General features: G+C 40.8%; 1 protein-coding gene across 1 annotated transcript in view; it reads right to left on the bottom strand.

Annotated features, from left to right (window-relative positions):
• Fam135b (family with sequence similarity 135 member B) overlaps window positions 1-27,953 on the bottom strand; it is a 209,407-nt gene that overhangs the window by 42,745 nt on the left and 138,709 nt on the right. The window contains exons 8-9 of the mRNA XM_059246982.1: window positions 2,644-2,797; window positions 361-410 (exon numbers count right to left, since the gene is read on the bottom strand). Coding sequence (XP_059102965.1) covers window positions 361-410; window positions 2,644-2,797 — 204 coding nt within the window. The remainder of the gene's footprint in view (window positions 1-360; window positions 411-2,643; window positions 2,798-27,953) is intronic.

Raw genomic sequence — 27,953 nt, 5'->3', positions numbered from 1 at the left:
AACTCCACCTACATACAATGCTAAGACTGCCATTTCTGAACCTTCTGCCTATGAACAACCACGGAGTTCCTTGCACATGTTCAAAATATGATTAGTTTTCCTCATTGTCAGTCATCTTGTCCAACATGACCTTGGACACCTTCTTTGTTTATGCCACAGAAACCTTCCAGGTCTTTCCCCAGGGAGGCAGATTGGAGGCCAGACCTATCCCCATATTTTGTTACCTGTGAAATCACTTTTTCTCACTGGGAAAAAATTGGGGCTTTAGTGACTGGCATGCTGTGTGGCAGGCAAAACTAGCTCGGTCCAGTACTGTGAGTACTTCCATCTGTTCAGACTCAGGGTCAGCACGGTAATTACCTGTAACTCTGAGCACAGCTGAGAGAGTGTTTCTTCAACAGCAAGGGCCTCTGGAAGGAAGAACAAGGAACACACAATTAAACAGACCCCTTTTAAATGCTGTACTTGCTAAGGAAAGGAAAGGCCTAAATTGCATGCTCTAAATTGTAAAGTCGGAGAAAGAGAGACAAAGGCAATTCCACAGGACTCTGCTAGTCAGACGTTGGAGAGAATCAACCTCATTTGACACCATGGATTGAGTACAAGAGGAGATCCATTGTGGACTACTGGGTGGAATTATAAGGTACAATTGACCCCTTAGTGTATCTAGTACTTTGTGTGCCCTAAATGAGTCTGTATTTATTTATGCTTTTCCAGATGCATGTATGCATACAGAGAGAGAGAGAGAGAGAGAGAGAGAGAGAGAGAGAGAGAGAGAGAGAGAGAGAGAGAGAGAAACTCCCACAAATGTGTATTTTGTAATAGAGAATATGAATTTGTTCTCCATCTTGGAGCTAAAAAGTCAGAAGCTCAAGGAAGTGGAGTGGCAGATCTGAATAGACTTCAGGCTCCAGGGACCATGACACTAATGAGCATCATAACCATCCAAGCCACCCACAGCACAGCCAGCTTGTGTGCCAGCTTGTTAGCCTGAACCAGTGGCCTCCAGCTTTTTGTGATTTAATGGTTAGAGTTTTGACAGTGTTTGAATTCTCTCCTAGCCCCCTAATGCCTAAGGAATCTGAGGGGGAGCCAGCTCTCACCAACCCCACAATCTGATGGTAAAAAGAAACTTGCAAATATATCATTGTCATGCAACCAACTTTTTTTTTTTTTTTTTCCGAGACAGGGTTTCTCTGTGTAGCTTTGCACCTTTCCTGGAACTCGCTTTGGAGACCAGGCTGGCCTCAAACTCACAGAAATCCGCCTGGCTCTGCCTCCCGAGTGCTGGGATTAAAGGCGTGCGCCACCACCGCCCAGCGCAACCAACTTTTAATACACAGGCCAAATGATACGGTTCTGAAAAAAGTTGGTATCCAGAGGAAGAAACAAAGAAGCAAGCACTCAGTGGGATTTTGACACTGAAATGTGCATTATTGTTGAATCCTAGGCTCTGGGTTGAGCCTCTGATCTGAAGGACTTTGAGCAGAACCACAGTACATAGCGGTCTGTAAAGGAGGGTGACAGGACTGAAGCACCCTACCACAGGCAGTCAGGGCAAGAACTCCGGGCTTCTGGCACGGCTACACATGGCTGTGCCATATGACTTTCAGTAGTCATATTTCGTCCTGTGTTTGACTTCTCTTATTTATCACTCAAGAGGGATTTGAGGCTCACTCATCTCCATGATGTTCAGTTTGGGAAAACAATCTCTTTGTCACCATAACCAAATACGGCATGCTACTGCAGGTTTCCAGAACCCTTCACAGGATAGACCAGGGGATAGTTAAATAAACACAAATATAATGGATATGAATGGTCATATGTGTCAATGTACATGTGTGCATGATTGTTTTCTATAGCTATATTTCTATAGTTTTGTAAGGGGCTGTTATACATGTTTATAAATTGCAATTCTATAATTGCATCTTAATTATAAAAGGCTTTAACCTTGATTATTATTCTAGAAAATGTTAGAAAGTATGTGTGTATGTGTGTGTGTGTGTTTGTGTGTGTGTGTGTGTGTGTGTATGTATGTTATTCAATGGTAGTTGGTAGTCTGTAAAGGACTAAAGGACTCAAAAACCTTCCCCTTCCCATGCCCTTCTTCCCCTTTACTTGATTAGACAATCACTTTAGATTATGTAGTTGAGCTTCTACCAATGAGGTGAGATTCAGTCATCACCTATTTCAGCAATGACAGACAAGAACTGAGGTGGCCCTGGTATGTTGCTGGCCCAGCTTGGGTTCTGGAACAACCTGTTTTTTTTTGTTTTTTTTTTGTTTTTTTTTAATAATCACCTTTATGAGATATTTTTGCTTTGTATGTCCCTTTGTATAATACCAAGATTATTTCTAACAAAAACAACTTAATGTTATTGAACAGGATGTGTGGTAGCTGTTCAAGAAATATTTGATACATAAATGAATGAGTGGGTGTCTTGGGGCATTCATATGTTTTCTCACTACATTTGTCTTTCCAAAGAGTTTCTCTTAATACAATGAGGTAAGGCCCAGAAAGACTTGAAGGGCCAAACATGTTTTCACCATGACCTTTGTAAAAGGATACCACCTTTTGTCCATCTGTGCTCCAGATGGACATGCCAGCACCTGGCTTGAGACTTTCTGTTCCTATCCCCTTACCCAGCTCCATGGTGGGCAGCTCAGGAATGTCTCTCATTATGACCAGGAAGTAAAGTCGGAGGCCCCGATAGGCATGGAGGAGCAGAAGACAGAGGTCCCGATGCCACTTGTGTGCATGTTGTATGCAGTTCTCTGAGGGGACATAGAAGCTTCCCTGAAGAGACAAAAAGAAACAGAGCTGAGGAATCTCTACCTCACCCTGGCTTCACAGAGGCCCTCTCCTCCACCCAACATTCACAGACTATTTTGGGCTTTGGGACAGCAGGTCTGGTTCTTAGATAATATGAAGACTTCAGAAAGAAAGATGGCTGAGTCTGAGTCTCTTATGTATCCATGCCAAGTAGGAAAAACCACAGGCATGCCATACCTCTACTATATCATGTTCAAGTAAGATATTAATAGTTATAATATTAAAAGCAATGGTAGACGATGATGACGAAGAATCAGGTAAGGCTGACAATGCCCCCACTAAGAATGTTTGTGACCACTGACTGCTGCCCTTTTAGAAGTCACTTTCCCTGATTCCCAGAGGATACACTGTAGAAGAGGTTGGGGGACAGAAGTGGAATCCTTTACATGGGTGGCGGGAGGATTAGGAAGATGATTAGAACAGATAGGAAAGCAGCAGATGGTGCTACAAAGGAAGAATAAAACTGTAATTAAATTATAAGGAAACATGAAGTCGAGTCCTTAGTGCTGATGTGCTGAACAAGAGCTCTGAGTCTGTGCAGGTAGAAGAAGGCTCTTCACAGTGGAATCTGTTTGAGGCTATAGAATTGGTAGAAAGACAATTTGGTTTGTGCAACAACGAGAAAATGCCTAAGTCCACAGTCAGCTCAATGTGAGGGAAAAGTATGAACAAGACAGTTTTGTTTATCTTTAATAACACAATTTGTTTCTCTTTCCAACCCGAGAGAAAGATATTCCAGAGTGAATCAAAGAACATTTTTTTTTCTAAGAGCAGAGAAAGGAATCACGGAGTGGGATGTGGACAGTCGAAAACTGAAGATACTGAGTGGTAAGAATATTTGGTGGCATTACATACCCCCCCCCCCAGCTCACTCATCTTCTCCTTCTTGGCCATAGTGGAAGCAAGCATTGGCTCTTCATGGTACCCTGCTGCTGCCTTGCCCATTCTGGAGGAAGATTCAGCTGGGAGGGGGTGGCATCAACCCTCTTTGCTTCAGTGCGTGCATCTGCATGGGTGGTGAGTATGGCAGCCTCCTATCCCACTTAGTATCTCTTCTTGTTGCTAACTAAGCGAGCTGAATTGGTCTAGCAAGGCTATGACAAATCAACGCTCTTGAGTATGAGCCACCTCAGGGAAAGATATGAGACCCTGAGTAAGGAGCTCTTTCTAGAGCAGCCATTAGTAGTTGCCCCCCACCCCACATCCCCAGCATGAAAGGGTTGGCTCAGGATGGAGGCAGAACCTGAACACTATATCTCCATGACTACTACAAATACCTCTGCTACAGTATTCACTTTCCAGTGCCTTTATTTCCTGAGTTCTATGACCTTGCCTTTTATTATGAGGCTGGCTGGTCTTTCTAATTTGAACTTAAGAGAAAAATTACACATGGATAGCAACAAGTCGTGAGAGTAGTTTATATGCATGTTGCAGTGCAGAGTAGAAATGATAGAGATGAAATTGGAATTTAAGGAGGTAACATAATTAAACAATTCCAAGAATAGTAAGTTTTTTTTCTAATAACTTAAATTGTAAAAGGATGGCAACAAGGACTTAAAATAATTTGATCGACATTTTATAAAGAGTGTTAAGAATGCCATATGGACAATGAAATGCATTGTCTAAAACTATAATAGAAATAAAGAATCAAACAGAAGGATGTCTTAATTACTCAGTGCAAACTAGCTTAGACTATGTTAAAACACCAAGATAAAATTGACTGGCTCAGGATGAGCAGTCCCTCCCCAAGAGTCTATATTCTGCCGTAAGTCATCTCTGTTTTCCTTAGGTGAACCTTTGTCCTCACTGTACTGGTTTAACTCTGGTATATACTTGTAAAAAGTTACCTCTCATCATGGAAAGAGCTGACAGAAAGCTAAGTAGATTATCATTAATATTAGCTCTACAGGAAAGAAAGCTTTCCAGCTATTGCTTGCCAAGAATAAATGCTGCATACCCTTAATTATGATTCTTATATGTTAAGTAATATCAGTATAATAAAAAAGATTTTGTTAAAGAATAATGAAAAAAAGTGATTTGGAATCAAGAAATTTACTCAGAAAATTCAGCCCAGTAGAATGTGTCCCTTTGCCCAGCTCTCAGGATCACCTATTTGTTTATGTTTGTTATCTCTCATATTATATTCAGATTGAACACAAAGTAGCCAGCATAGTTGTAGAAAGACCAGCAGAGCTTGTGTACAGTAAGGAGTATGTTAGACTTCCCAGGACCATAGAGCAATAGGAAATCCTGTCTAATGAGCCCCAAAGACAGCTCCATTGTGTTTGATCTCTAACAAATTCTATGTGAAAGATAGGTACTCTCATTCCTCTTTTTAAAGTTGAATACAGATTTGGAAAAAGGAAAAATAAAATTTAGTATCATCAAACATAACATGCAATTCTCCAGTGTCCAGTAAAATTATTATAGATCTTTCTAGAAAATATCCAAATGCATATATGCATATATACACAGGTATGTGCACTTACTGCATGTACGTATATTTTACAACATGTGTAGACATGCCCATAAGGTGGAGAATGATCTGAATATTTCTAGTTTTTCTTTTATAGCAATGTGACTTAGAGTTCTTTTGGATCAGACCAAAGCCAAAGTCACAAGAACACCTATTTCCATATTTCCATTCCATAGATCAAAAGACTGGGGCTCAAAGAATTAAAGGCCCCAGATGAAGTCACTCTGCTTTCCAGTGGCAGTAATAGCTTTTTGAGCCTATATTAAAGCAAAGGATCTCTGTTTGGGTGCATACTCAGAGAGAGGGGGGAGGGGAGTGCCAAGAATTGCACCTGTCGGAGAACAGATGCTCAGCAGAGGTCTACCTGCTCTGACAGAGGCCTTAACACAGAAGTCCCCCATTGTCTTCATTTTCTGTGACCAAGCATTTTGAAAAGCAACCCAGAAACTAATGAAGAGGGTAAAGAATTCTGGAAATCGGCTAAGTTTGCCTTCCATTTTATATTTTTAATTCTTAATAATGTGATACTTCTTAAATGCAATGTGCCATGATCACATTCATATGCCCACTCTGCTACTCTCTCTACTCCTCTCTTACCCGCCCCCCACAAATCCATTTAATCTTCCTCCTACCCTTCCTCACATCATCCTCTCTTTTACTTTATTGTTGTTATTGTTAGTGGTGGTGGTGGTGATGGTAGGTTTTTGTTTTTGTTTTGTTTTGGTTATTGCAAATACCACAGAGGTAGTCATAACTACTGAATTGACATCTTGAGTGTAAATGTAATATCTATGTAACAGAACATTTCAGAAGAAGGAGTGGAAGGGACTTTGGGAGCTGAAGAACGAGGAAGAAGGTGACAGTCTCTGTTTTGTAAGTTTGAATTTTAAAATAGGCCTCAATGTCATATGGATGTTTTAAGAAAGATAAAAAAATTGGTGAGTATTCATAAGGCAGATTCATTATCATTATGGAGATGGGTAAGGAGACTAAACACTAATCTAAGCAGCTATACTGAAAACTGGCTGGAAAGTATTATTTAAAAAATAATCCCCAAATAAATCCCATTGTCCATTAACTTAACAAGGTGTAACTTTTTGAATTGGACAACATAATGTACAAAAAAATTACACAACCAGCCCTGTAGGCCTGCAGAGCCCATGTGTATATAGAAAGGCCAGTATCCCTCCATCAGAGTTTCATGAAGTATTCAAAGTATAAGGGAAAACACTTAGAAGCCAACTTTTCTAAATCTGGAGTGAAATCTATAAATAGTGAAAGAGGAATTAAATAGGCATGCACATTTCCAGTCAATACATGAACTCACATCCCCTAGACTGGACTCTGTCCACAGGTAGATACACAACAAAAGACAGCTGTCACTTCCTTTCTATGGATAACTTAAATCCTGGGTAAGTAGGAAATATCCACACAAGAGGACAGAAGTAAAATGGAGACCTTGGAAAAGACAACAGAGAAAACAACGTTGCTGTCTGAGTTTTTGGTTTGATTCTTTGCTACTGTCACCTTGGATAGAGTGCTCTCAATCTTAGTACTGCAGGAACATCATCTACAAAGAGGGGCCACACACAATACAGGCATCCCAGAACTGCAACTAAAGAGCAAATGAGGGCATTCAGGAAAAATGTTGAGTCAGTACCTGTTGAAAAGGCACTTGCACACACTCAGGGACTCAGTCCCTGATGGACTCATGAACATGCCCACAGACAATGCAGCCTAACAATCAACCCACTAAAACCGAATAACTAAGACCAACTCAACAGGTCTCCATTATTAACTTGCAGATATGTGCAAATATCTCTCTGCTTATGGATTAGTATCTCATTAACCATGTGGTAGAGTTTGTCCATTAATATCAGAAGCACAAATTTCCCAATGTTGGGAGTGAGTATAGCAGCAATATGTGGTATATAGTTAACTGATCAGATGTTCAAGTTTTACTTTGTATGGCATTTATTACCTACCAGACTATAGAAAAGTCAAACATAAAATTTTGTGAGCTCTGGATCCTACCTGTGTATACACACCTCTCAAATGTATACTGCTCCATCTAAGTATAGTACTGGGCTCTAGACCTCTGAATTGCACACTTCCAATTGGGCTTCTTGCCAGACTCACAGAGGCATCTGAAACCAGCTGATTATGTCTCCCATATGTAACCTTCACATCTTTCCCTCTGGTCTTCACTACTGGATCTCACTTTGTCCAACACACAAGAAAGGCAGAAAGTTCTAGGTTGCAAGCTTTTTTACGACTTCAAGAATCTGCCATAAACTCTTAGATTTTACCTCTGGCATTGTCTGCTCTATGAGCTAGTTTTAGTTGTCTTCATTGCTCCCTCAAATTACTAAAAGAAGGTCTCCCTGCTCTGTGCTCCCCTTTGGTCTGCAGTCATAGACCACATATGCTGTTTTTTTTTTTTTTTCCATCACCCACCATTTACAAGTCAAGTTTCAAATTCTTTGGTGTGGCATTCAAGGTAATATGCAGTACAAGCCTTCTGTAGTCCCTCATATACCTCTTTGTTGGCTAATTACCTTGACCTTTCTCTACATTGCCTAGACACCTCCCGAGTAGAAGCACTGCACTGTTTGTCTCTGAACTAGAATCGTCTAGCACATTGGTAGCCACTGAATACATAGAGTAGCCAATACATAGAGATGCAGGAGTGACCAGGGCATCCTGTATGGGACATGGTAGCTCAAGATACCATGGACCTGGTGAGCATACACCTGTCTCTTAAGTTTTAACCTAATCTTAAGTTAAGACCCTAACCTTGTCCTCCTTCAGAACTGTGGGATTTTAACAATTTGTGGATGTGAACTAGAATTTTACACTGGCATGATAATGCTGTGCAGGCTTAACACGAATTGCATATACACTGTGGTAAGTGATCCTTTAACAGTGTTTTATGTATCATTATTATTGTTCTCTTTTTAAAATATTGACTAGGCTTATATTAAATATTAGTAATTTTTGAAATAGGCATTCCTAAGAAAGTAAGCTCTTTTGTCAAGATATATCAGCGACTTTGTTGCTACCATTATGTGAAAATACATACATGGAATGGTGTTAGTATTCTATATATTTATTTAAAACAGAACTGTGTGTTCAATCAGACTTTAATCTAGAATGTTATGATAGTTGACCTTGATCATCAGATTGACAGGATCAAGGACACCCAGGAGATTAAGAAATCACACTTCTGAGTGTTCTGTAAGGCCATATCCCAAGGGTTTTCTTTTTTTTTATTTTATAATGTAATTTTACATATGAGCCATGGATTCCCCTGTCCTCCCTCCTCCCACCCCATCCCTACCCTAGTCCCAATCCACACCCCATTCCCACCTCCTCCAAGGGAAGGACTCCCCTGGGGATTCAGCTCAGCCTGATAGATTCAGTCGAGGCAGGTCCAGTCCCCTCCTCCCTTCAACAAGGCTGAGCAAAGTATCCCAGTATAGGCCCTAGGTTCAAAAAAGCCAGCTCATGCACCAAGGACAGGTCCCAGTCCCACTGCCTGGGAGCCTCCTAAATAGTTCAAGCTAATCCCCTGTCTCACTTATCCAGAGGGCCTGATCCAGTTCCATGGGGACTCCTCAGCTATTGGTTCATAGTTCATGTGTTTCCACTAGTTTGGCTATTTGTCCCTGTGCTTTTTCCAATCTTTTTCAAATCAGGAGGGCCTTGATCTAATCAGTGCTCCATTCATTGATGGATTCAAAAATTGATGGACAACTGAGAGGTGGTATAACCATGGGATTTAGGGCCTGGATGGAAGCAACAGTACTAGAGTCGTGTGTTGAAGGCTGTGTCTCACCCTAGACCTTTGCTAACTCTGTTTTCTTCTGTCACAAACTGAGCAACTATGATCTTCCACGCTCCTTCATTGTGAAGTTCTGGCTTATACAGCTCAGGAAAATAAAGACTCAGATGACAACAGACACCTCTGAAACCATGAGTCAAAATAAGTCCTTCCTTATGTCCTTAATCTTGAGTTGTGTCACCAAAAATTAAGTTTTACCAGCACAAAACCCTCCTGGTAGTTGCTTTGTGACCATCTCTCACACAGCAGCTGTGTGGCTGATAAGACTTTTAGGGCCTTATGCTCCTCCTTCTGGTAATTCACTGACTTTTATATTGTTATTACATTTGTACTAGTAGAAACCAACAACAACAATGTACAAAACATCATTAAAGAGTTACTTATTATTGGTCCTTTATGAAATATTCTGTATTATTTAATGGCTTTATCTACAGTAGTGACTCAGTTCTCATGGTGTTGGGAACAGAGGGCTATACTGGACATGTCGCTGATCTGGATATCCAGCATGGTCCAACATGGCTAATTCTGAACATTATAGGGCTATGAGTCTGCATAAAATGATTGACACTGGAAGTCTGAGAAACTCCAAAGTAATCAGTGATGTAATCTGTTGCAAAACTATTTTTGGCAGAATGCTACTTTTGGGTGAATTTTGCATAAATATGTCCTTTAGGTCAAAGTTGAGTGCCTTTGGTCTTTAACCAGCCCACCTGTGTGTGTGTGTGTGTGTGTGTGTGTGTGTGTGTGTGTGTGTCTTTACCTTGTGTGTCTACCTCCATGAGGCATGAGGCATGTATGCTGATCTGCATGTATGTCTATGCTCACCATTGTTCAGTCTGTGTGTGCTAGCCTGTGCCTAGGCACCTGCATGTAGCTGCCTGATTTGTTGTCTATCATATGGCTTTTGCCTGGAGTGAATAAAATGTGGCTCATCTCCTAGCTTTCCACTTTTTCCAACATTGAAGGGTGGACCTCACACATAACAAAGAAATAAAATATGTCTCCTTATTTACACCCCATCTGTAGGGTGGGAAGTAATTTTTGCTGGCTGTTGGGCCAGGCAAGCAGCAGGTCAAGAACTCAGGAGTGAGCTAGCACTGAAAGTCTACCTACTTAGAGCTTGACTTTGTAATTCCTCTTCCAGTAGTTTGTTCACAGACACAAGAAGTAATTGAGTTGACTTTCTCACCAGGTCAGGGTTCAGCTTTAAAGAGGAAACCTGTTCCATTAGTGGCAAAGAGAAGAAATCTCCCTATTGATAGCTTCATCTTCTTGTTAACTAGCTGTTGTTTGGGAAAAATCACTTTTCCTTTCCAGATTCCAATGTCGTCTCTGCCAGACACACATTGCTGAGTTCTCTCCAATGGTTGGTGCTAATTGGCAGCTTGACAGACTCCAGAATCCCCTGGGAGAAGGGCCTCTGGGCATGCCTGTGTGGGATTATATCTTGATCATAATAACAGATGGGGAAAGAGCCATCTGAAATACGGACAATAACATACATTCTGTAGAGTCCTGGGTTGTATAAAATGAAGAAAGGGAGCTGTGTACTAGAGTGCATCATTGTTCTCTGCTTCTTGACTGGATTATTTAACAGTTACTTTAAGCTATTGTGACCTTGACTTCCTCACTATGACAGACTGTGCCTTGAACTGTGAGCTAAAAGAATCTATTTCTCTCCCAACTTTTTTTCAGCAACAGAAAAGAAATTAAGATAATCTTACTAAGTAGTTCCTCAATCATATGACTGAATATCCTTAATAGGCATGAATGACTACCAATGAAGAAAAAAAAAAAAAAAAACCTCTGTATGTATTACTCCAAATTAAAATATATTTCTTCTACTTACAGGAGACCTTAGGTTTCACAGATAGATCATCATATGAATGGGTTTATATGGCTGTGGCCATAGCAGTAATAAAGTTGATTCTGTGTCCTTCTCCTACTATATAGGGATTATACACTCTTGTACCTTATGACTCTGTGTAGTTGGTTGAAGCAGACTTTAAAAGAGTGAGTTCTCAGTGGACTATGGGAGCTGTCTTCAGCTCTCTACTGATTCTTATGTGCTCACTACCTGCTGATCTGCTTGAGTCCAGTTACCACCAGAGGAAGAAGTTGGAGGAAGGAACATGTTGTTGCTGGGAACACCGGTTCTCTGTTCTAATCTGTTTCCTACATGGAAATAGCATCAGCAAAATAATCCTAGCTTCTCTACATTATTTATTAAACAAATGATGAATTTGGGAAAAGAAACTGGGCAATTCCCTGTCTTGCAAATGAAGGCATTCTTCAAGGGAGTCCATAGTGTCCACCACCATTACACCTCTGCAGCAACATACAGATTTTAATATCCATGTGTTCTCTTAACCAAAGATATTAGTTAAATTCTCCAATTTTTCTCCTCTGTGATTCTGGCTTCCCACTGGTCACCACTGCTGGTCCTTTCAATGCTTAAGGTAGCTGTCATCATGCAATATATTTACAGACGTATAATAGGTCTGGAGACATTGAGTAAAAGGCCTCCAGTCTCACCATTACTAAGATACAAGGTTGGACTTCCAAACCATGCCTGGCTTAAGGCCAAGTGCTTTTCCACAAAGTAATAGTCTATGCTCACCGGAATCACAGTTCTGAAGTTGACTGGTAGCTTCTGAACTGAGAGACAAGGCAGTGTGGACAGAGTTACTGAAAATTGCAGCAGCAAGAAGAAACAGATCTCAGATAAGCAGGATTAGTTATATACCTTATTAAGAGCCCAACAAAGTCCACTCCAAGCCCCTGAAGCTCTTTCCAAGATCATACTCCCAGATATCACTGCAGAATTGTGAGTCTTTATAGTCTTCTCTAGTGCCCATGACTAGAGACACTGTGGCCATTATGTGTCTTTATGCTGGACAATTACTGAGGGCCAGTCCAGTGACTTAATGAGTCAACATTTGTACACTTTTGTGATTTTATATCATCATCATCAACAATTAACATTTACAGTTAGTGTCTAATGGTGAGGTCTGAGGCTTATTGTGTGAATGTGTTCTTTATTTCTCTCCATGACATTCTTAATGGTCTTTGTACATGTCACCCAATTTGTAGGAGATCTGGAAAGTAGATCAGAGCTGAACAGCATTAAGAACATAATGTATGTTCTGATACCAGAGGCACACACTCTCAGGTAGGTTCTCATGGGTCTCCTAACTTAAGACACATAGAATATGGGGAGTTTATTTGACTGTGGTATAGAAAAGCAGAAGTAGCTCATCTGTCTCCAAACTGGTCCCCAGTATGGACGTAGCTGTTATATGAATGTGGCATGCCTAATACCAGAGACCACATTTCCACCCAGTACCAACCCATCTTCACTGAGGAAGACCTCTGCACTAACACTGGCCACCTCTGGATTTCTGTAGGAAAAAAAGCGCCTTGAGAGATCATTAAGCCACAGAAGAGACCACAGATCCTCTGCCCTCATTCTAAATAACTTCTACCAAAAGCCAGCTCAAAGCTTGTCTGGATCATAGTCACATAATGATAGCAATCATAGAAACCAAAATAATAAATATTATTAACACAAAATAAATTATACTTTGCTTAGGGCTTTTGAATAAACTCTACAAGATCTGTATCATTATTAACCTCTTGTTGGATGTGGAAACAGCATGCTAGATCTCACAGACAACGCAGGAGTAAAAAATTCCCAAAAAAGCTTTTTTTAATCAAAATTAATAGACTGAAAATAATCTGAACAAATTTTAAGTAATGCTGAGTCATGTTGATGGCCATATTTCATCTAAATATTACCACATAGTTTAAGTTTCTGTGTATGCATGTGGTATAAGATCATATGACCATTGTTTTGCTCTCTGTATACTGTATTGCAGCCTTTCTTCATTGAGGTTACTGATTTTGGTTAGTTGGCATTGTTTGAATCTTTGTTGGTCCTCGATGATGACAATGAGTACCTTCCTACATGGCATGTCACTGTATATCCACAGGCAGTGTAGCTATGCCATCCAGTCTCCACAACAAAAGAGCACTGCTGATATGATGAGGAGCAGGCAAACAAGGATCACATGACAGGTCCCCTGGAGAGTCTCACAAAGAATATGCACCAAAGAATAGCTATTTGTCTTGGGGAGAGCCATAGGTAGCCCAGGCAGCCCAACTCAGAGCTATGGTCAGAGGGACGTCCTCAGGAAAAGCCAACACAAAGAGAGTATAACACAAGGATCCAACAGGTAGAGTGATGATGCTGGCCATTGGACTGCAAACACACTTCACAAACAATGTCCCCTTTCCTGCTCTGGACTGGGGCACAGCAGGAGGAAGTAAGGGGGAATTGGAACTCATTTCCCCAGAGTCTTGCAGATGTTGCTGCTTTCTACCTAGATCTCTTCATTATTGTAGATAGAGCCCTCATCTGATACACAGACCCTAATACATAGGACCACAAATGATACGTACAGACCACTTTATAAATGGGAGTATCAATAGTGGCCTTGAGAACAGTAAATGCTTTAATTAAGGAGACTGATGTCAGTACAGCATTGCAGTGTAGGCAATAATTAACAATCTACAGTTGACAGAGCTGAATCTACCTATGGAAACATTTCCAGCTTCCTCTCTTTGATTCTCTGTATTTTTTCTTTCATTTGTTCGTTAAAAGCAATTCCCTAAATGCCACGACAGCCAGTGATTTTATTGCTGTTGGAAATGGGATTCTTAATATTTAATCTAATTGAGAATGACTTCAACTCAAACAAGTAATTTAGTTGTCAGATCATCCTAAGACCACAAACATCATTTTGATGAACGTCTTTTTATTTACATTCTTGCTAAAAGGAAGGTTCTGATTTAAAGGGAAATACTATAACTCTCTGATTCAATCTGAATATATACTGGATATATATTTTTTTCACCATAAAGGATGTGTTAGAGATGCAAGGCCTGTGTGTTCAGTGTAATGAGCCAGGCCTCCACCTGAATTAACATGAAAGCCTTGGAAATTACTAAAGCTAAGATCAAGGGCAATGGCAAGAGAGGTGATTTGTCCCTGGTAAATTCTTCTTACGGAAATGCTGACTCTAGAGAATCACATACCATCCACATGCCAGACCACTGATACATTACACAGTCTGTCAGATACCTCATATGTACATACTAAATCTAACAAGATATACACCAAATGAACCAAATAATAATAATGATGGCTGTCATTATAATACATTGTATTCTTTTAATTACTATCTTTATAATAATCTTAGTTGCACATAGTCTCATATTTATTCACACTAAGATAGTACTTTTAAGTTATAGGAAATAGGCAGAAGGTGGAACAGGAGAGGATGACAGCTGTCTTACCTGTCACTTTCAATATGTCCAATTCCTCTCCCCCTTGCTCCTCTTCTGACCCGTCCTCCTCTCCTGCCCTTACACACTCTTCTCTCTCCCCCCTCTTCCTTGTCCTCTTTCTATTCTTCCTCCTCGTCTTCACCCTTTTTTATTCTTCCTCCTCTTTAGCCTCTTACTCTTCCTCCAACTCCATCTCCTCCTTCACAATGACCTACAGCATCAACCTAATTTGATGTCTTTTATTGCTTTAGGTCTTGACTTTTGCATCTGACAGCTCTTAGAATTGGATTTTAGCTCACTAAGGATCAGAAATGAAGGGATTTCATCCCCCTTACAAATTTCCATGTGTGTATTTAAGTGGGGAAAAGATCAATTTAAGCAAGAGAAAAGGACTCTAGGCAAATACAATGAAAGATGATTAATCATGGAAGGTCAACAAATGAGCTATCTTAGGAATAGAGAAAAGGCAGCTACCTTGAGTGGGCTGTAACTCCTTGTAGATAGGAAGGAGTGATGGACCCTCTGCACCTTCTGCTGCCCTTGAGATCACAGATTTAGGTCTGATCTCACCCTGCTTTGAAGTGACTTTCCTGTAGACTTCAGTGGCTTTGTTTAGAGGTCCTTCTACCACAGGAACAAAAATCTAAATCTTGACTTAGTATTCCCCAAATGAGCATGTTCTGTCCTAGAATCAGTTGTCTTTTCCTAACTGAGCACCAATACTCTGATGTTTTGCCTTAGCTCATCAGATTCTAGGTGGCTAGGTATCATCCCAGTGTTTTTCCATAGAGACTTCAGTACTTGAGAACTTATCTCATCTCAGAACGGCTCTGATGCTTCCCTACCTCAAATGCTGCACTTACTAATCCTTCTTTAATTCATGAGTCATTCTACCTAAAACAGCCATATTTCAGAATTAGACTGTATGTATCATTTGTGCACGCAAGAACAATTTACCCAATATTGTTCTGTCAAATTACTAAGTGGAAATAGGAATAGAAAAATGATTTGCCTATGATTTATGCATTCTGGCCATTTTAGTCTAGTTTATGAAGCAGCACATAGGTAGATTTCAATATAATTTGATAAATTCTGTAATAATCTGATGCACAAATGTTACTTTAGCTCAGATAGAGACACTCATACCATGCTAGGGAAGGCAAGAAAAGTGCTGTGTGAGAACAGTACTGACAAGCATAACAAAATTCCAATCACATAGGTAAGTGTGAATACATATGATGTAAAGCGAAGCCTCTGCCAAAGTGAAGATCCAAATCAATGTAGTAGGATGAAGCATGTTTGGGATACATTGAAGATGGATTGAGGTTAGGCTTAGAGCCGTAGGACAGGACATAGGTTTTTCATGGTTTGGTCTGATGAAAAACACAAGATTCGCCACCTCAAATTAGCCAAGGTGGGGATGGAGTGGGGTGCAAGTACAGAAGCAGAAGGAAAGAGATGAGCTGGGAAACTGCTGTGTTAGCCAATCGGAGGCAATTATGATGATGCTCAGGCAGTGGAGGAAGGCAAGTAAGAGAGATGAAAACAATAGGAATCAGTCCATCTGAGGTGACAGAAAATGGATTGGGGATGGTTCTGAGGTTTCCGGTGAAGCAGTTAACAAACCACTTAGGGAAAATTTCAGGACACAAGAAAATGTCCCCACAGATCTCTATTCTAGCAGCTCCATTCCAAATCCTCATGTAATAGGTCTTGAGACAGCTATTCTTCAATGACATTTTTCTCCTATCTGTAAAACAGAAATACTAATAGCTCGCTGGAAGAGTGCTAGAGCAGGATAAATCAGAATATGTCTAAAGATGCTTAACATGGTTAGAGGTTGGAGGACAGTAAAGACTCAATACTACATTTTAGCAAATACTATTCTTCAGTGTCAATAAGTCTAACCCAAATGTTATCCATGCAGCCATATCTTTTTATAACTATAAATCTACTACCATAGCCACTTGAGAAAAATATTTTATGAATTCACTCTTCGGACCACAGGGCAAACATAGAACTAGACTTGTCTTAAGTCCAGGGTCCATTCTCTAGTGCATAGAAAATCCTCAGCAAGTAATCCCACTGTCATGCTGCCAGGTTCCCAATGTGTGAAGGAAGTCCTATGGCCATTAAATGAAGCAAGAGGATGCAAACACTTTGGGACCAGAAGAACACTTCAGAAACCAAGTCATGTGTTGTCCTTGCTGGAAGCATCAAAGTTAATTTGCAGCAAGTTCAACTGATGCCCTTTGGTAAGCTACCTGGACTCCCGACTCTCTCACCTAGCCTCCTTTCTACAAATGACTCGGGTACTAAAAGCCATGCGGAGTGAAGTTTAGACTAATTTCCCGGAGCCCAAAGAACACTTTCTCTCAGCCTGGAGCAAACATTGATTTGTGTGAAAGTTCTCTTGGGAAAGAGAATGAGATCAGTATGGAACATAATTCTCGAAGCTACCCTGATAGGCAATTCAGGGAGGCAGTGGTAATTGTGAACGGTGAGGAATGAGGCCACTCTCTACTGATAAATGCTGGAGTCGACTGTGAAACTGAATGGCACAGCTGACATACTCCAATATGTGTGCCAGTAGACAAGGAGACTGTCTGCGTTGGGAATGATCTACATGCCTGGATCCAAGAGGGTCACACTTCTTGCCTACACTAGAAGTAGGAGGTTCTATGTGGGCAGGTGGTTGTGAGGTTCTTGATGTTGATTAAACTAGATGGTTCACATGGGGTTGTTTATAAGCAAAGCATAATTGTGCATAGATGCTCAAATATCATAGTGAAACATTATTTTGTATGCTAACTGTGGTGGTTTGAATAAGAATGGCCCCCATATGCTCGTACATTTGAATATCTACTCATCACAGAGTGGTGCTATTTGAGAAGGATTAGAAGGCATGGCCTTGTTAGAGGAAGTGTGTCATTGGGGCGGGATTTGTGGTTTTCAAAAGCACATGCTAGGCCTAGATATTCTCTCTCTCTCTCTCCTTGTAGATCAGGATGTAGCTCTCAGCTACTATTCCATCACCATGATTGCCATCATGCCCCCTGCCATGAAGATAATGAACTGACCTCTGAAACTGTAGGCAGTTCCCCAATTAAATGCTTTTGTTTATAAGATTTGCCTTGGTCACGGTGTTTTTTCATAGCAATAGAACAGTGACTAAGACATTAACTGAAAATTAATAATAAAAATAATTTAAAAAGTCAGTTTAATTAAAACAAACTAGAAACAGGATCTCATGGTGACTATCTCAAGTGAAAGGAGACTATCCAGAGTGGGAACCAAAAGATGATGGGGGTGTGATTATGATAAATGTACACTATACAAATACATGAAAATATCATAATATAATTCTATAAGTAATGTACATCAATAAAACATGCTTTCCACAGGGTAAATAAAAAATGGCCACAACAAAAATCTCTATATAAAGATATTACTAACAAGATTTATTATTTCGTTAGTTGGAGGAGAGGAGAAATTTAAATAAGAGTTGATGTATCTCATAAATTTAGGGCTAGGGATTGTCAGAGAACCAGTGCCATTTGTATACCTGGTATGTATTGATGAATAAATGTGCATGTAGACAATGATGAATTTAGAGAGAGAGGTCTTCAATTTGCATTAAAGTGAACAATATGTGCAGGGAGATGATCTCTGCACTGGGTATAAAGGAAAGGGATGCAGACAAAGCCTTTCTGAACAAATAGTACTTTTTCTGGATCCCAGAGTCCCATCAAGGAGAAAAAGAAATACTAATAATGAGGAATTATCTCGTGGTTGAGAAGCAAACACAGGGACAGCTGATATTCTAGGCACAGAAATGGCACAGGCTGTGGTATCTACCAACTTATCACAGCTTACCACAGCTGTGTGACCAAGAACAAACTGCACAAATGCAGTTTGCTGATGCATGTGGAACAGTTCTAACCACACAGTTGTTGTGAGGGCTAAATATGCCATCTGTCACCATTTTGGTTATCACCAAGATTCTGAAAAGCATGCCCACTGAGGTCCAAAGTCTGAAAATTTTGTCTACAATATCTGTTTACATAAACACTAATTAAAGTGGGAAATGTGATTTATGGCTAGAATTACCTACATGCTTTCACACGATTATATCTAGACAATAAAACATTAGTTCAAAGAGCCCTTGGCCTAAGAGCTAGCAGAGCCATATTTCAATTCTTACATTTCCCATGAATATGAGAAACTTTCCCTGTTCCTCTTTCTCCTGGGGTTATTAATGTGAGTTTTCTCCCACATGGACAATGCTGAGGATATGTCAGTATTTTGAAAATCCATAGTCCCTTTTGTCATAAAGTGTGAAAGCAAGAGAGACATGATGGGACACAAGAAGTTTGAAGCTGCTATGAAACACCCATGGTAGACATTCACAGAGCTTGGGGGTTCATCCTTGGTAGGTTTTTAAATGTAAGTAATTAAAATACTATACCAACTATTACCTCTCCATTTCAAATAGTGAGACCAGTAATGAAGACATATCTAACCCCCATATTAAGCATAATCAGTAGATTTTAATAAAAGAATTAGTGTTCTTGGGGATATGATAATTTAATTACTTCTAAATACACACAAGAAAAGAGACTTTGGGGGAAAATAAAACTGAATCCATATAAGTGTAGTTCTTGAGTTAACTGAATATCATTTATGCATATGAAAACATAGCAATATTTTTCTTTCTAGTGCTTCTAATTGTAGCTAAAGAAAATTAAAAACAGCAGAAGGAAAAACAGGAGAAAATTGTTACGATTTATGCAATATTTACTGTATGTCAGTCACCATAAGTGTCTTAACCATGAGGATGATCATGAAAGTGATCACAGGTCAATTGTGTACATATGCAAATGGAGTGAGTACTACAGAATTCTGTGGAGGTTAGTGAGCATTTGAGCTCAAGTCAACAGCCCTTATGTAAAAAGGTACCTACTTCTCAATGCATTGGTTTTCTCATGTGTAGACAGATTTCCATGGATGCTACAGGACCCAGAAGAATACACACACACACACACACACACACACACACACACACACACACACATCAGACCAGACAACTCAGCATAAGAAACTGCTTACCTGGCATAGGCCATACACCCTTTGAGAAAGTTAAACTGAAACAAACTATGGGGGAAAGGTCACTTCTAAAAATCCAAGAGTAAATGTAAGTTGGGATGATTTCCATACATTTGCAGGCAGTGATAAATATCATGTACTTACTGGCCAGGCTAACCCAGCAAGTGTGGTTCTCAGCAACTGCCAATAAAAATCACAGAGAGAGCACTAGCAATTTGGTTTCCATGGAAACAGAAGGTAATATCCCATCCCTGTTCCTAGATGGATCTTTTATTATTTCAGTCTCTGAAAAGCGATATTTCAAGGTGATAGAAACTATCAAATATAGTCAATTATTCATAGCAATGGAGATAGAAAGCATGGGTCTTCAACGTTTCTCTGGCCCTGCTGATTTTTCAGGGAGAAAAGAGGATACTGGTGAGGGGAATGGCTGACACTCGGAGACTATATATCACAACTCCAGTTTTGCTAGAGTTGTTCAGCTCAGAACCTGACCCTCACAGCTTTTATCACAGAGTTGACTTCCTGCCTTTAGTCATTTAACAGAACAGCAGTTGGTACCAGTGCCCAGAACCCTTATGAACTCAGTTATCACTCGGTGTGGGCAATGATTATTGTAAATATCATAAACTGTAAATGCTGGGATGGGGCTGAAAACATATCAAGGAAGTGCAGTTTAAGAAACAAAGATCAAGAAAACAACTGACAACAAATGGTAGGAAGGATGTGGGGAAAGGGGGGACCCTCATTCACTCTTGGTGGGATAGAAGCTGGTGCATCCACCCTCAAAATCAGTGTGGAAAACTCTTCAAAAAACTGGAAGTGATGTGAGAGTGTGAGATTCTCTTCTAAGATATATGACCTCACTCTCCTTGAGAATCTGGCTAGGTTCCCAGTACTAGGCATGACTGTTCAGTGGACCTTATGTCCAGTTAGACAGCTGTTGACCCCCACAAACATGTGAGGACCACTTACTTCACCTTTTGTATTTATTCCATGCTGGTCATTGTCGTGATTCATAGGTGTTGCAGCTGGATAGGATGGTTTAATTGCTTCCCTCCCTTGGCATCTCAGATAATATTTTCTGGAACCATGGAAGCTAAATGACAGGAAAGACGCTTTTGTGTGAGAGCCAGCTATTAACAATAAGAGCCCACCCTCAATCCCTGAGAGACAACCAAGGACCACATCAAGGTCCTTATTGTTTGGGAAGTCACTTGGGCAATTCTGACCAACCATCCAAAAGGAGGTTTCTTATGCTTGGTACTGTGATTTTTGTTTGTTTGTGCTTCTTGTGAGGAATATTGTCAGCTCAAGTGGTTTGCATACATAATTCCTTACAACATTCTAAATCATATTCTTTTTGTTGTTGTTGTTTGTTTTTTGTTTTTTTGTTTTTTCGAGACAGGCTTTCTCTGTGTAGTTTTGGTTCCTGTCCTGGATCTCACTCTGTAGACCAGGCTGGCCTGAAACTCACAGAGATCCACCTGGTTCTGCCTCCCAAGTGCTGGGATTAAAGGCATGCGCGCCACCACCGCCCAGCTTCTAAATCATATTCTTATACCCACAAGTAAATGAACTACCACCCTTCATCAAAGACCCTTCTCTTTAAATAAAATGGAGACCATCACAGAAGACAATTGAACACAATTCAGAGATCAACAAACTGTCGGGGAGCCCAGCCCCAGTGGATACACTTACATTATAGCTCCTGTGTCTACGACTCAGGGAACATTGCAGAATAGGCGGTGGAAAGATTGTAAGAGGCATAATATCAGGAAGTCATCTATGAAAGTCTCTTCTAGAAATGGCTACACCAACAAGACTAGAACAAGGATAGTGTCAACAGACATGCTAGTGTGAAAAAGAAATTTTCTCCCACAGTCCCACGCCTTGACAAGAACTCTACAGGCAACTAATGACCCCTGGAACGAAGAAAATTAGCCCCTTCCAGGGATGAGCTCCTGTCCAGGATGTACAGTGCAGAATAGGTAGCTCTGAAACCATATACATACAAACAATAAAATGAACCCAGCAGGTTGTATTTAAATATTTGTGCACATACACACACAATAACAATGATCAAAGAAAAAGGCCATCAACTTGATAGTAGAGGGGCCATGTAAGAATGGATAGAGAAAGGGGACCTGAAGGCCTGGAGGGAGGAAAGGGGATATGAAAAAAGTTGTTATTCTATATCAATTAAAAACAATTTTTTAAAAAGTTAAAAGTATGTATATCCTATGATCCAGCTTTACTCCTCCTTAGTATATGCTTAAAAAGTCTCAACATCTTACTCTACAGATATCTAGTCAGCCATATTCATGGCTGCTTTATTCACAATAACTAAGAAATGAAAACAACCTAAATGTCCCCCAGCTGATTAATGGGGAATGAAAAGTTGTACCTATACATAACAGAATATTCTTGAACTGCAAAGAAAAATGAAATTTGTTGGATAATTGGATGAAATTTAAAAGGCTCATATTGAGTGAAGTAATCCAGACCCAGAAAACAAATGCCATATGTTCTCCCTTATTTATGGATCCTAGTGATGGAGCTTTAGATTGGAGTAGTCAAGATGGAGTAACCACAGATACCAGTAAAGTAACAAGGGACCATGGGAGGTGGGGAGGAGCCCTAGGAAAAGGGGTAGTAGGGCACGAGGGCTACTACACCAAAAAAAGAAAAATGGGGAAGGTGTGCTTTGTCTGCGGAGCTGAGAGGCAGGGCCACACAGAGGGAAAGGGATAAAAGAACACAAAAGATGACTGAAAGCCACAGGGAGATATTATTTTATAATTACTTAAAATACATATATAATATATGTAAGTGTACAAGTAACATTCACAGGTACTTGCGAGCAACACACATGCACATGTATACTCAGAGAGAGAAAGAGAGGGAGGGAGGGAGAGAGAGAGAAAGAGAGAGAGAGAGACTAAAACGTGGATTAAGGAAATACAAAAGGAATAGTTTCAGCCATTCACATGTAAATCAATATTGCTAATTCCCCTCAGTAGGGAGCTAGCTCATGGTCAAGCCCTTGCAATTTATGAGAGAAGATTATCAAGTCTACTTTGCCGCAGCTTCTCTCCTTTCTACTGTCACCATACCTCTGACATCTGTGTCTGTCTCTCCTCTGCTTTAATAACCTTTTTTTTTTTCCCCTTTGCCTCTGGCCACCACTCCACTCTTTCTGGGCTCGCTGTAACAGCATCCATCCTTGCCTCTTTGCCCTGAACTGTAGGTACCACCAGTCAGTACTCCACACGCAAGGATGATGATAAAGAGTATCTTTTGAGTCCCAGATTATAGTCTGTTTATGACCTCTCTGTGCTAACCTGGTTCACGCGGCCCCAGACCATCAGGTTATAGTCTGTTTATGACCTCTCTCTGCTAACCTGGTTCACATGGCCCCAGACCATCAGGCTGTGACAGGAGATTAGAGGCTGGGAAAGCTATATGAAGGATAAAATATAAAAGAAACCAGTAGGCAGAGAAAGCCTGGAAGCCCCTCCCCACCTGGGCTTCAGACAACAAACAGAGCATGTTCAATAAAAGCCCCAAACCCAAACTATACAAAGTTGGGTGCTATGTAAATACCATGGAAAGCACCATGCCATTCCAGGCTCAGTTCTTATAAATGTCTGCTTTTCCCTTAGCTCACTACCCTACCCCATTCTCCAGGGTATTTGATTTTTATGAATGAACTCTTCTATTTCCAGCCAGGTGTCCCTGATCTAATTCTATGCTGTGAAGGACACATCAGCAGGCTCAAATACAGGCCTACAATAGGGCCACTCATGGCATTCCCAGCCCTTTGACTGGCCACACCGGCCTCCTCGGAATTTCCAAATGAAGCATTAAACATGTGTGTTATCCAGGTGAAGACACACCTTGTGACTATAGGGCTAAAATGCAGGCTCATCCATCCAATGAGGATAGAGCATTGACATGGTTACTTATTGAGGAGACACCCATTGCTGACCAGTCAGTCTTGAATGGAGAATGTGATAGCATGGCCTGAGCTGCACACCCTGGAGACGAGCAGGGCAGAGGTGATTCTAAATGCAGAGAATGTTAGAGCCCCACACAGTTCTACTGGGTTCATGCTCCAGCTGGTATTCTTCAGTCATTAGATTGATAGTTGCTCCAGGCAGGTGATGTAAATAACTGCGCTTAGCAAACAGACGACTTCTGTGAACATGTAGGTGGGTGGATGGTGTTTGCCATCACACTGCCTTGGGGTAATCACCGAGAAAGCATAAGGCAGAAGGTAGGAAGAAATGGAAAATGCTTTGCCATCACAAGTTGCAGACAACCTCACATGCAAGCAGATTCCATTCTCCCAATAGAGACACAGAGGCAGGACAGGAGTAAACACTTACAGGGACCCCACAGGGGAAATGCTACATTAGCCCCACCCTGGTGCTCACTCCAAGTCTGTTGCTCTTGCCTGTAGCCTTGCTGATCTTTTGCCTCGAATTTATTCAGCACCTTTTTGTTAAGTATCTGCATGTACTGGGAGACATGCTGGGTACCAATGAGATCATGGGCCACACTGGATAGTCTGTCAAAGGTGCAATTTCCACCCTGTGACCTGTGATAGGAGCTAGTTAGGAACAAGGCATCCTGGGGCAGTCATGTGAAATCAGGTTAGCATCCAGTAACAGGAGTATAACATGTAAATAAGTATGACACGCAATAAATACCTTACAGTTTGGATGCAAAGCCTGTTATCACAGCTGCATGTGCTCCTTTAGAAATGACCCATGGAATTACACTGAACTAGTTAACTGCCCAACTTAGCCCATATGCCATACAACAACCTGTTACTTTTTCTGCATGATTTTGTTAACCAGACAGTAGTTTAAATGAGAAAAACGTCAGCCGTTTTACATCCATAGGGGAAACACGGCAATGGTCACCATTCTCATTCTTAAAATAATCAAAACCCATTAGCTTTTTAACTACAAAACCTTTTTAAAAATAACTATGTTTCAGTGTTTTTTTTTTTTTCTGGTCTTTCTGATCATGACATTTTTTTTTTTTAAATTTTACAATTCAAGTGAGAATGCTTAATATGAGATCCACCTTTTTAACAAAACTGTAAACACACAGAGCAGGATAGAGTGAAGGACAGCTCTGTGCAACAGCTCTTGGGGACCCTCTCTCATCACATAAGATCAAAACCTCTTCTCCTTCTCCACAGTCCCTAGTGACCTCCCCTGACCCATTCCTCTCCATGTGCTGGGCTGTAGCTATATCACATAGTGTTTTTTCCTGCGATTGACTTAAGTCCTAGAACATGATCCTAAAAGACACTAAGGACCCTGAGCAGCCAGTTCTACCGTGAGAGGAGGATAAAGCAGGAAGTATCACACACAGCCTTTGATATCAGAATGGAGAGTGGAATTATAGGGACTAACCCAGTGAGTTACAGTCATAGACACTGCATAGACACCAAGTGAACAGAGCAGCAAGCCCACCCCAAATTATTCGATATAGTAAGTAGGTTCCATTTTTTCACAGAACTCAGATTGCCATAATACACCTTTAAAAATAACAGAAATCTCAGCAATAAATTCTCTTTGTCACTGAATAGTGCCAAGGCCACACAATGGGGCAAGGATAGTCGTTCACACAAATAGTGTTTGAAAACCACATGATATCCATACATAAAAGATCTGATCCATGCTGAACTCATTTCTTACTCCATACACTATAATCATCTCCAGTGTATTGAAGAATGTAGTGTCAGACCAGAAACTATAAGAGCCTTGTAGAAAATGTAAAGGGAAACTTGAGGACATTTATATTGGTGATGCAGCATGGCAGCCAGAGGGAAGAGACAAATGGGGCTGGGCTAAACAAGGCTCCTTTCTGCAAAGGGAAGTCATGCAGTGCAGACACAATGGAGGAAACAGAGGAAACAATTTCAACTGTGATTTGATAAAGAGCTAATACCCAAACTGTATAAGGAACTCCTGTAACTAAACAAAAAACCAAAACTAAATAATTAAACATAAGCAAATTTACAAACAGGCAAATTGTTTAAATGGACATTTCTCCAAAGAGGATGGAGGAGGGGGCCAATGAGTATATGAAAATATTTTAGCACGAGTCATCATCAGTGAAATGCAGATGAAAACCACAAGGCAGCAGCTCAACAAATGCACTCTCGGGAAACACACACAGGTACATGCAGCTGGAGTTTTCTCTCCGAGTCCTGCCAATCCCTGGAAGTTCCTTAGCCCACTTATAAAATAAACATACAGGTGCTTATATTATTTAAACTGCTTGGCCATTAGCTCAGGTCTATCATTGTCTAGCTCTTACTCTTATATTCAGCCCATTTCTATTAATCTATACTTTGCCACGTGGCTCATGACTTACTGGTACCTTACATCTTTCTTGTCCTGGCGGCGGCTGCAGCAGTCTCTCCCTTCCCTTCCTGTTCCCTCAATTCTCCTCTCTGTTAGTCCCTCCTATACTTCCTGTCTGGCTACTGGCCAATCAGTGTTTTATTTATTAACACATTTACCGTACAGAACATCCCACAGCAGGTACACACAGGTATATAAAGAGAAGCAGGACCCGCACAGGGGAACTCAATCAATGAAAGACATACATATATCATCTGGCATTCCATTCACCTGGTGTCAGGGGTCAGCTGGGAAATGACATCTTAAGGGAGAGCAGATGGCTGTAGGTGTGAACTAAAATGACCCACACCACACTTCTCATAGTTAAAGGGAAGGCTTGTTGTTGGTGATGGTGGTAGTGGTGGTTACAGTGATTGTGTGTGTGTGGGGGGGGAGGTACGTGTGTATTTGCACACTTGTGTGCACATGTGGAGTCCCGAAGCCAACATCAGATTTCTTCCTCTATTGATTCAAATATATCTCAACTGATGCAGCTGTTTGAGGCGGTGACAGGGATACACCAATAGACACAGCACAGAAGTCCTAAAAGACTTCTCATAGAAAGTTCAGTTTTCTTTCTACATGTTGGGAAATTGATCTAGAGAGAGCAAGTGTCAGGTCAATGTCACATAGGGGTTTAATACTGGAGCCAAGAGCAGAACTTTTCAATATCCCACCTACAAATCTATAGTCAGAGGAGTTGGCCTGACATTGATTTAATCATACAGACAAAAAGAAAATATCACATCAGTAGAGGGTTTTCCCAGGGAATTTTGTGCCAAATTCTACTCCAGACCATTACAGGGTTTCACCATTTCATCTCTTTAGAAGCCACTGAGGCTGTTCTAGCAACCACCGCAAGATGAATGTCATCTCAAAAAAATTGAATATCTTCTCTAGTTCTACATGATTTTTAATAGGAAGACACACAAAACCTCAGGCCACAGCTCTAAATGCAAAGGTCAAATGTCAAGAAGGAATCAAGCCAGAGAACACAGGGATCTGAGACACGGGGCAGGTCCCACTACATCATGGTTCCTTACCTTCCTTGGATGTTATTTGTTCCAACAAGATCACTTTGCCACGAATCTCTGGTTTTTTCCAGGCCTCTGCCAGGAAAGGCTTACTGAGAGGAGCACCTGTTCCCTGATGCCTCCAGCTGATGCAGCAGCCCGTGCAGATTCTAATACTATCTGCTAATGCCCTGGGCTTCTTGAGATTTGCATGCAAAGCTCCCAAGGGAATGTGGAACTAAGATTGGATTCTGTGCTTGGCAGCCTTGCCTGGTGGGAAGGTGCAGGGTGGGCACACAGCAATGACTCCACATAATTGGATAGGACCCAAATGGAAAACACACAAGAGAAGAACAGAACCATGAAAACAACTCACTGAGCCAACTTTCCAGAACAAGCCCAGTTCCAAGACTCACAAGTCAGCCTTTCTCTCTGAACATATGAAAGACAGGCACATTTAATTTTGACACAGAGCCCCAGAGGCAGCCAAGAAAAAATGGAAAAACAAACAAACAAACAAACCCCCACTATACTGTCTCATCTGTCTGCCAAGCCCAGTTCTGTATGGTACTTACACATACACATCTCTGGAATCTTCCTAAAGACAGTCCCCATTTCACAGCTGCACAAACTGAGTTTCTGTTAAGCACCAAGTTTCCACAAATTGTAAGTATTTGTCACAGCCGGTGACACATTATAACAGTCTCAGGCAGTATGTTAGGTCTTGAGTAAAAGTTCAGTGGGCTGGAATGTTCTACAGTGTTCACTGCCCTGCCCAGTGCTGGTTCTGGGGTGTTTGCAATCTCCCAACATAGCCTATCACACTATGGCTCCCTCCCTTACTTTCTGTCTGCTACAATGAGTGACCTCTCTCCTGAGTCTCTAGCTGTTCAACTCTGAACCA

Source organism: Peromyscus eremicus, chromosome 20 (genome assembly GCF_949786415.1).
Source record: "Peromyscus eremicus chromosome 20, PerEre_H2_v1, whole genome shotgun sequence".
In the NCBI taxonomy this organism is placed as follows: domain Eukaryota; kingdom Metazoa; phylum Chordata; class Mammalia; order Rodentia; family Cricetidae; genus Peromyscus; species Peromyscus eremicus.
This window is presented reverse-complemented; position numbering and strand designations above follow the sequence as displayed.